Here is a 10750-nt window from a genome sequence, read left to right on the forward strand (position 1 = left end):
GCATTTCATCAAACACCTTGCATACATGCATTTACATACCATTTTCAGTCCATTTTAGCATATGTGTAAGTAGATTTTATAGAGATTTCCTCCAATGCACAAAGCTTGTTCAATAATCATTTGAAGTTCATTTGCCTATCCTAGGATAAACTAAATTTGAAGCGACTAAAGATTTATCATTTAGAAAAGTTAACTATCCAAATATTTTTCCTTTTCTTCCTTAGGACAAGCTCCTCAACTATAAATAGAAGTCTCTTTGTAAGCATTTTAAAGTTAAAGTTTTCTCTTCTCTTACTTTGGGTTGTTATCTTGAAAGATGAATCATCTTGCACTTATCCTTTGTTTCTTGAATTGAAGTTAGCGTGTTCTTACCATTTCTCTTCCTTTAATACCTTTTTTATTTCATTTCCTTTCATGTTTGTGTTTCCCACTTCACATTCTAGTCTAGCCCATGGTGCATATTGTTTCTTCTATTGCTTTAGCCATTAATGGAGCTTCAAGCAATGGTGTCATGTTTCCAACATCTTGAGGGGTTGATCTAGATCCTACCAACCTTCAAAGGTTCACATCAGTTGATCAAAGACTCTTCCTTCTCCCATTGCACCGTACCTATCCAAGAACTTTTTCTTTATTTCATCCTGTGTCAAATTAATGTAGTCATTCAATAGAGAGTTGAAGAAGTGTATAGTTCCTCCTTCCATGAATGGTTGAGCAAGATTCACTCTCATGACTTCACTATTTTATTGTACCTTAAAATAGACCTCACCTCTTGATATCCAGCCCGCAGAATCTTCCCCACTAAACATTGACAGTTATATTCTTTTCACTGATTAACGAAACTCATTTAGATCATCCTTTTCTAAGGATTTCAACCTAGACGAGATCCTCCCACAGTTCTTCATGTTTTTCGGAGCTTTTGAACCAATTGTTCCCTCTTCGTCCATGTTTATACTTTTGCTAAAGTTGTGAGTCATAAGCTCTATCAAGTTCAATTGATTATCCTCAACTTTCTTCCTTATTATTTCTATATCGCATTTCAATTATGAATCATTTGAAGACAAATCTCCTTCATTACAACAACATCAACCCACGATTCCATTGCAAATATATATTCTAGTTATATTGTTTTTCCCTGTTCCCTTTCTTCTTTGGTTACATTCAGTTATTGATGAAGGATATATGGCAGGTTAGACCAATTGATACAGATCCCCACCACAAAACAAGCAACAAAAGAGAATAGGTGAATGAAATATAAGACAACTCTAAGATTTATTTTCTTAAGAAGAAAATACAGCAAAATTATTTATCCTACTCCCAAAGCTAGTTTTCTTTAAAGTAAGCAACAAGGTTCTCTATTCAACAATATAACAAAACCAACTCCTTTCTCTCCACACCTGATACTAATAATAGCAAAACATTCCTCTTCTCTCCTATAACTAACCGTTATTCCAATCAGACCATGTCATTAACTTTGCTTTTCTTTCTCACATATACTTTATGGCATACCCCCCATATGCATGGCCAAGAACACTTAAGAGTTGGAGTCATTTGTGCATGGTGGGCCCAAGCTCTTATAATCATGGGCAATTAGTGAGTTTTTAGTAAAGTAGGTTTATTTTTGGCCTTGTATTATTGGCCTAGTAGTATAGGGTTTTCTTTTAGGCATTGTATAATGGGCCAATTAGTCTGGGGTTTCTTTTGGGCCTTGTATTTGGGTCTAGGATTGTAGTGTAGGGTTTTGAACCTAGAGGATATGGGCCCTAAGGAGACAAATGGATCTAGGGAAAAAACCCCAGCTTGGAGCAAAAACCTTCTAGAAGAAGGTTCAACTAATGCGTACATAAGGGGAGGGATTCTAGAAGCTTATGGGTCTTGGGCTAGAGTGGTCTGAAAGTTGTTGTCTTTTGTGAGACACATGCTATTGCCATGTGTCCTCGTCCTATTGGAAAGGATTAATGGCCATGTATCATGCTCCTAATGGGGATTAGTGGCCATATGTCGTCCTCCTAATGCAGAGAATTTTGCCTTGGCCTCCAAGTTTGTAGAATTAGGGCTTTTGTTCTTCATTTTGTGAAACACCTCTAGGGTTTCTTAGGCTATAAATAGAGGCGTCTTCCCGATGTAAAAATTACCTTTGATTTAAGTTATGGTGCCAATTTTGTGCCATACTACTCACTTAGGTCACCAATGGCTAAAACACCCTGCTAGATTTCCACTCGCCACCTTTGCTTGAGAGTTGGCCCATCCTCTCTTAAGAGCACCCAAACACCACACCATATTGATAATGTTAATTTTTACCATTATCTAAGCTATATTTCATTAGCAAAATCATCTCTTCCAAAGCTTTTAACCTACTTAATCCTCAATTCACTAGTGCAGAAATGGTATATTACAATAAGATATTACATCAGTTACACGAAAAACGATGTAGTACAGTGCGCGGTGGCATTTTTGAAATTTCTGCGAACTATATTACATCGGTTCCCCAACACACCCGATGTAATACCCATTTTTAAAAAAAAAATTAAAAAAAAATAGGTTTTCTGCACAGAGCAGTTATATTACATCGGTTCCCCTGTTTAACCGATGTAGTACGCCTTATTTTTCTCAGCAGGGTTTTCCCCCTCATTTCTCCTTTTCGTCTTCGTGCTTTCTTCATTCTCTTTGCATTCTCTTCGCTCTTCGTTCCCAACCACCACACCACACCACACCACACCACACCAGCACCGCACGGCCACCGCACCACACCAGCACCGCACGGCCTCGCGCGGCCGCTCCTCTACGCAACCACTCCTCCGCGCAGGCGTCGTGCAGGCGCTTCACACCAGCCCCGCACGGCCACCGCACAACACCGCAGGTTCTCCTCGCGCGACCGCTCCTCCACGCAACCACTCCTCCGCGCAGGCGCTCCTCCGTGCAACCACTCCTCTCCTCCGTGCAGACCCTCTTCGCGCTGCCGCTCTTCGTTCAACGCAGCTGCTCCTCGACCTTCGCGAATCGCGCCACCATTCACGGAGCCGCTTTTTGCTATTCGAACAACGACGCCGCTGCTTGGGAGTTCCTCCGCCGTTAGTCGAGCTCCGAACCGCGGTCTGAATCGTGCCCCTTCGCGCTGCCGTCGTTCCATCGCACCAGCCGTCGTTCCATCGCACCACCGCGTCGTTGAGGGTTTAGGGTTTACTGTTGTTGTCGTTGGTTTTTCGCTGCTGCCGCTTCTGATGTAATATATTACAGCGGTTCCAGGGACCGATGTAATATATCAAACACTTACTACATCGGGAACTACTACATCGGTGAGAAAACCGATGTAATAGGCCCAAAATAACCGATGTAATAGGCTTTTTTTGTACTAGTGATTTTACCTTACTTTTGTAAATAAATACATTGTGGGTTACATTGATCTAAATATACCACTAATCCCCATTTTTTGTGTCCTTTTTATAGATTGGAAGCTTTGTTCCAAGAGCCCAGACAAATGAGTAACCCAGAACAGCAAGGAGAAGTGCAAAAATGTCAACAGGAAGCGCCTAGCGACACAAAGGCAGCGCCAAGCGACAGCCACCGTCAACGCCAGGCGCCAGACTAGCGCCAACCAGGTGCCACTGTTGGTCACCGCCTGGCAGCACTTGGTCAATGTCGGGCGGTAGCGGGAAGACTTGCCCCCTGTTTGGTGGCTTGTGCCTGGCGGTGAGACCCTTCCGCTAGGCGCCAGTGTTCGCTGATGTGGCAAGTTGGCTCTTTTTCTTCTGTTTTCGCGAGGGGAAATGGATCTTTGGCATTTTGGAGGCACGAAGAACACATTTGGAGAGCTTGGAGGAGTGTTAGGGCTTGTGGGAACAGCTCCATCTTCCTCTTTGTATCTTTTTCTCTTCCATCTCTTTCATTTGCAAGCTTGAGCTCTCCATGACAATGGAGAGCTAAACCCATTTTTGTTGGGGTTAGATGTAGCCACGAAACTCTTGTGTAAATGCAAATGTTTTGATTATATATATGACTCTTTCATTAATTGCTAGTCTTCTTGTTTCTTCACTTAATGCTTGCATTGATTTAGCCATCTATTGCACGATTTTTGGTTCATTGGGTGTGGAAATATCTTTTGAAACCTAGATTTGAAATAAGAAAACTCAATGGAGCTTGTACCTAGGAATGGGGCTTGACCCATTGGTTGTCTTAAACCTTAGTGCATAAAGCAAAATTTGCTTATTAAGAGTTCAAGGAATTGACTTTTAATAAAGAAATTTAGGCTCAATTCATTAGGGAATTAGGGTTTGAGTAAAATTGTGGGTTGACATTAGCATATTAATGAAGAGGATGTTAAATTGTAGTTGCATGAGAGCATATTTGGTGAATTCTAACCCTGGCAATATCAAGTCATTTCATTTCTAATCTTTTCCATTCACTAAGTGCCTTTAATTTCCAAAGTTCAATTTTAATTATTTATGCAAAATTTAATTTCATACAAAAACCCAAATTATGAATTTATTCATTAGTTTAAATTAGTCACTAATTACGCAAATATTTAGTATACACGAGTCTCTTGGGAAACGATATCCCGATCTTACCGGTTACTACTTGCGCGACTTGGTACACTTGCCAAAGTCTTAACAAGTTTTTGGCGCCGTTGCCGAGGACCCGTGTCTAATACTAGACTATTGTGTGATTTTTGATTTATTTAGACTAAATTCTTTTTTTCATATTTTCTGTTTTTGTTTACTTATATACACACATTATTTTTGGGCTAACTTGTAGTTCGAGCTTGCTTTTGTTGTTGCTCTATAGTTTATGCAGGGTAGTATCCGTACAAGGAAGACTGCATCTTCAGAACCACTCCTTGCCGATCTTAAGATAGAGAAAGCTGCCTGCAGAAACAACAGTGCCATAAGGAGACAACGAGCTCAAACACAACAAGTTGCCCATCACTCTTCTACTTTAGACACTCTTCCATCTACTTCTCAAAATCTTGACCCTCTTCCAGAAGAAGAAATGGCTGAAAATCCTAATGGGGGTGGTAGAGGTCGTGAAAGACGCACTTTGGAAGATTATGCAGCGTTCACAGGCCATATCAACTTCAACAGTATTGCTAGGCCAACCGTCAATGCCACCAACATGGAGATGAAGCCAGCTCTTATTCATCTGGTGCAGAGTAATCAGTTCAATGGTCTGTTTCATGAGAATCCCTACACTCATCTGGCCACATTCTTGGAGATATGCAATATTGTGAAGATCCATCAAGTTCCTGATGAAGCCATACGCCTGAGTCTCTTCCCGTTCTCACTAGCAGTACCTGCAAAAGCCTGGTTGAATTCCTTTCCTGAAAATAGCCTCACCAACTGGGATGATGTGGTTGCAAAGTTCTTGAGCAAATATTTTCCCCAGTCCAAGGTTAATAAGGGAAAACAGGAAATCTCGGCATTTCAATAGGATATGGATGAGTCCTTGGGCCAAGCATGGGATAGATTCAAGGGAATGCTGAGGAAGACTCCCATTCATGGGTTTGATCAACCTACACAGCTCACTCTTTTCTGGGCAGGACTTAAATCCCAGTCAAAGTTGATGTTAGATGCCTCTGCCGGTGGGAGTATCAAGTGGAAGACGCCAGAGGAAGCATATGAGTTAATAGAGAACATGGCAGCTAATGATAATGTAGCCTATAATGAGAGAGCCCATTCTCAAAAGAAGGGTATTCTAGAGCTTCAATCTCAAGATGCTCTATTGGCTCAAAACAAGATTATGACTCAGCAATTGGAGACCCTCATGAAGAAACTGTCACAACTTCCTCAAGAGCTTCAAAATGCCTCTATAGCTCAACTCCAACAAGTGCAAAGTTGTGAGTTATGTGGAGGAAACCATACCAATAGGCAGTGTGCTATGCAAAGCACATCTCAGGAGGAAGTTAGTTATATGGGCAACCAAGGCCGATCAGGGAACTATAATCAATGATGGAGATCTCACCAAAACATGGGCCAAGCTGGACCTTCCAATAGGCCCCCACATCAACAAACTTACCAACATCCTTCTTTGTCTGATAGAACATCCAAGCTTGAAGACATGATGCAGCAATTCATGCAAATGTTAATTTAGAATCAAAAGAACACCGATGCCTCAATTAAAAACTTGGAGGTGCAAGTGGGGCAATTGGCCAAGCAAGTGGTGAATCAACAAAGTAGTTCATTTTCCGCCAACACCGAAGCCAATCCCAAAGAGCAATGCAAAGCGGTGGTCACAAGAAGTGGTAAAGAAGTGGGGTTGAATGCTAAAGGAAGCGATGAAGCCAAAGCCAAGCCCAGTGACAAAGGAGAAGAAAAAGATGAGGAAGAGATAGATGAGGAAATTGTTGTAGAAGAGGAAGAGAATAAAAGTGAAAATAGAGAAAATGAGAAAAAGAAGGAAGTGGCAATGAAACCACCACCAGTGAAGACTCTCCCATATCCTCTTAAGCCTTCTAAGAAAGATAAAGAAAGGTAATTTGCAAGGTTTTTGGACATTTTCAAGAGGCTTCAAATCAATATTCCCTTCTCAGAAGCCTTGGAGCAAATGCCAACCTATGCAAAGTTTATGAAGGAAATCCTCACAAAGAAGAGAAGATTTATTGAAGAGGAAACCATAGAACTAGAGGCTGGATGCAGTGCTATCATTCAGAAGATGTTGCCTCCAAAGTTTAAGGATCCTGGCAGCTTTACACTTCCAGTCACAATTGGCAGCCTAGCTGTGGGGAAGGCCTTACTTTATTTGGGAGCTAGCATCAACTTGATGCCTCTTTCTATGCTCAAGAAGATTGGGGAGTTGGAAATCAAGCCCACTCGAATGACATTGCAACTGGCGGATAAGTTAATCAAATACCCTCACGAATGACAGTAGTGGAGGATGTGCTGGTTAAAGTTGACAAGTTCCTATTCCCAGTGGACTTTGTTATAATGGAGATGGAAGAGGATGTTGAAGTTCCTCTCATATTGGGGAGGCCATTTATGAAGACTGCAAGAGTGCTAATTGATGTTCATGATGGCAAACTCACAATGAGAGTTCAAGATGAAGAAGTGAACTTCAATGTCTTTGAAGCCATGTCTCACCCAAAAGATATTGGAGGATGCTTCAGAGTTAATATGCTTGATGAAGTGCTCATGAGCTCCAAGAAAGATCTACACGCCTCATCCCCTCTCGAGAAAGCTCTAATTGATGCATTTGAGACTCTTAATGATGAGGAGGAGAAAGAGATTGATGAGTGCTTAGCCAATCTTGATGCTTTGAAGGAAATCCCTCCTCATGAGGCGAAGATGGAAGATTTGAAGGGTGAGAATGAAGTCACAAAGCCAAAAGTGGAGTTGAAGATGTTGTCCCAACATTTGAAGTATGTGTTTCTTGAAGGGGGTAGCAACAAACTTGTGATCATCAGTAACTCCTTATCACCCTTAGAAGAAGAAAAGTTGATTGAGGTGTTAAAAGTCAACTCAAGAGCCATTGGTTGGACTATATCTGATCTGAAGGGAATCAGTCCCTCCTACTACATGCATAGAATCTTCATGGAGGAGGATTTCAAGCCAGTGGCACAACCTCAGAGAAGGTTAAATCCTGTGATGAAGGAGGAGGTGAGAAAGGAGGTTTTGAAACTCCTAGATGCTGGAATTATCTACCCAATTTCTGATAGTGCATGGGGAGTCCAGTGCAAGTGGTTCCCAAGAAGGGCGGCATGACAGTGGTTCGCAATGACAAGAATGAGTTGATACCCACCCGAACCGTGACCGGCTGGAGGATGTGCATAGACTACAGAAAGTTGAACAAGGCCAAATGTTAGAGAGATTGGCGGGTCAAGCTTTCAATTGCTTTTTGGATGGCTATTCTGGTTACAACCAGATTGTGGTGAACCCTAAAGACCAAGAGAAGACCGCTTTCACTTGCCCTTTTGGTATCTATGCTTATAGAAAGATGCCATTTGGGCTTTGCAATGCACCAGCCACGTTTCAACGATGCATGTTGGCTATTTTCTCCGACCTTGTGGAGAAGTGCATAGAGGTCTTCATGGATGACTTCTCGGTGTTTGGAAGTTCATTAGATCTTTGCTTGGCAAATTTGGAAGTTGTGCTCAAGAGATGTGTTGAAATTAATCTCATTCTCAATTGGGAGAAATGCCATTTCATGGTGATTGAAGGGATTGTCTTGGGCCACAAAATATCTTCCAAGGGCATTGAAGTGGACAAAGCAAAGGTGGATGTCATTGAGAAACTCCCACCACCAACAAATGTGAAGGGAATCCGGAGCTTTCTTGGACATGCGGGTTTCTACCGACGCTTCATCAAGGATTTCTCCAAGATAGCCAAGCCATTGAGCAACTTGCTCAACAAGGATATTTCCTTTAATTTTGATGCTGAATGTTTAAATGCTTTCAATCTTTTGAAAACCAGCCTAGTCTCCGCACCCATAATCATTGCACCTAATTGGGAACTTGATTTTGAACTTATGTGTGATGCAAGTGATTATGCGGTTGGGGCGGTTTTGGGGCAAAGAAAGAATAAAATTTTTCATTCCAAACACTATGCTAGTAAAGTCCTTAATGAACATCAAGTGAAATATGCAACTATTGAAAAGGAGTTACTAGCAATAGTGTATGCCTTGGAAAAATTTCATTCTTATCTCATTGGTTCTGGAGTAGTGGTTTACACTGATCATGCTGCAATCAAATACTTGCTTACTAAACCTGATTCTAAACCTAGACTCATTAGGTGGATTTTGTTGTTGCAGGAATTTGATCTTGAGATTAAAGACAAAAAGTGTTGTGAAAATCAAGTGGCAGACCATCTGTCAAGACTAGTGAATGAAGAGGTGACCACACTGGAGAAGGAAGTGTTAGAAGAATTCCTTGATGAAAAGCTGCTTCTAGTGTCTAATAGACCTTGGTTTGCAGAAATGGAAAACTTTAAGGTTGCTCAAGTTGTTCCTGAGGATATGAGTTGGCATCAGCAACAGAAGTTGTTCAGGGAAGCAAAATACTATGTATGGGATGATCCTCACCTTTTCAAGATTGGGGCAAACAATCTGTTAAGGAGATGTGTGTCTGAAGAGGAGGCAAGAGATATCTTGTGGCACTGCCATAATTCACCCTATGAAGGACACTACAGTGGAGAAAGAACAGCTACAAAGGTTCTACAATCTGGGTTCTATTGGCCGAGCATTTTCAAGGATTCTCATGCACATGTGAAACACTGTGACAAGTGCCAAAGAACAGGGAGTATCTCAAAAAGGAATGAAATGCCTTTGCAGAACATACTAGAGGTGGAAGTGTTCGACTGCTGGGGTATTGATTTCATTGGCCCCTTGCCTCCCTCATTTTCTAAGGAGTATATCTTGTTGGTTGTGGACTATTTTAGCAAATGGGTGGAAGCTATTGCCACACCCACAAATGATGCTAAGACAGTCATCAAGTTTCTCAAGAAGAACATATTCTCCAGATTTGGTGTCCCAAGAGTCTTGATAAGTGATGGAGGTTCTCACTTTTGCAACGCTCAGTTGAAGAAAGTCTTGGAGCACTACAATGTCAGACACAGAGTTGCCTCTCCCTACCATCCTCAGTCAAATGGACAAGCAGAGGTGTCAAATAGAGAAATTAAGAGGATCCTTGAGAAGACAACTTCTCCCTCAAGAAAGGATTGGTCTATCAAGTTAGACGATGCTCTGTGGGCCTACAGGACTGCATTCAAGACTCCAATTAGGTTGACTCCATTCCAATTGGTATATGGGAAGGCTTGTCATCTTCCGGTGGAGTTGGAGCACAAGGTCTATTGGGCCATGAAGTTCTTGAATTTTGATCCATCCTTGTCAGGGGAGAAGAGGAAGCTACAACTCCATGAGTTGGGAGAGATGCGACTCAATGCCTATGAGTCATCCAAAAGTTATAAAGAGAAAGTGAAGGCCTATCATGATAGGAAGTTGGTGAAAAGAGATTTCAAACCCGGTCAACAAGTGCTTCTGTTGAACTCAAGATTCAAATTATTCCCAGGGAAGTTGAAATCCAAGTGGTCAGGCCCATTTACCATCAAAGAGGTGAAAGCTTACGGGGCAATTGAAATTGAAGACCCTTCCTCACAAAGGAGTTGGGTAGTGAATGGCCAAAGGCTCAAGCCTTATTTGGGTGGTGAAGTTTTAAGGATGACCACCATCATGCACCTCAGTGAAGCTTAAGCATCTTACCCGTCAGGCTCGTGACATTAAACAAGCGCTTCCTGGGAGGCAACCCAGCGCTCTAAACTCATTTTGGTTTTTAATTTTCGTTTTCAATTCAGTGTGATGTTTGTATGCATGTGTGAATTTTGTTAGTATGATTGTTGTGTTGTTGAGATGTTGAACTTTGTGTTAAATTTGCATATGTGAACATGTGGTAGCATAACTTTGATTGTTGTCATGCATAGTTAATTATAGGATGGGATAGCATGTGCTTGGTTTGAAGTTGGAAAGCTTGAAAAAGTATGTGTGCAAGAATGAAAGGTTGGTGGGAGCACAATTGAGTTAAAACCAACCTAATCAATAGCCAAAAACACAAAAAAAATTCCAAGACTGCAGTAATCGCCTGGCGGTTCACTCCATCCCGCCAGGCGCCATCTAAAAAATTGACCCCTGGAAACACTGCAGAACCCAGCCGCCTGGCGGCTCCCTAGCGCCCGCCTGGCGCCATACCAGAAAAAGAGGTCCAGTGGCATTTTACTGGTATACCGCCTGGCGGTAGGTCACGAGCCGCCAGGAGGTATTGGTGTTCAGTGCGTTT

General features: G+C 41.9%; 1 protein-coding gene across 1 annotated transcript; it reads left to right on the forward strand.

Moving 5' to 3' along the window:
• The first annotated feature begins 6534 nt into the window (after positions 1-6534).
• On the forward strand, positions 6535-6852 carry LOC114174531. Its single transcript, XM_028059367.1, has one exon. It carries the CDS (start codon positions 6535-6537, stop codon positions 6850-6852), a length of 318 nt encoding a protein of 105 aa, XP_027915168.1.
• Positions 6853-10750: the final 3898 nt, after the last annotated feature.

The sequence above is a fragment of the Vigna unguiculata genome, chromosome 2 (genome assembly GCF_004118075.2).
Source record: "Vigna unguiculata cultivar IT97K-499-35 chromosome 2, ASM411807v1, whole genome shotgun sequence".
In the NCBI taxonomy this organism is placed as follows: domain Eukaryota; kingdom Viridiplantae; phylum Streptophyta; class Magnoliopsida; order Fabales; family Fabaceae; genus Vigna; species Vigna unguiculata.

Bases quoted from the DNA above. Each gene is read 5' to 3' on its own strand.
- LOC114174531 (XM_028059367.1), top strand. From the start codon at position 6,535: ATGCCAACCTATGCAAAGTTTATGAAGGAAATCCTCACAAAGAAGAGA.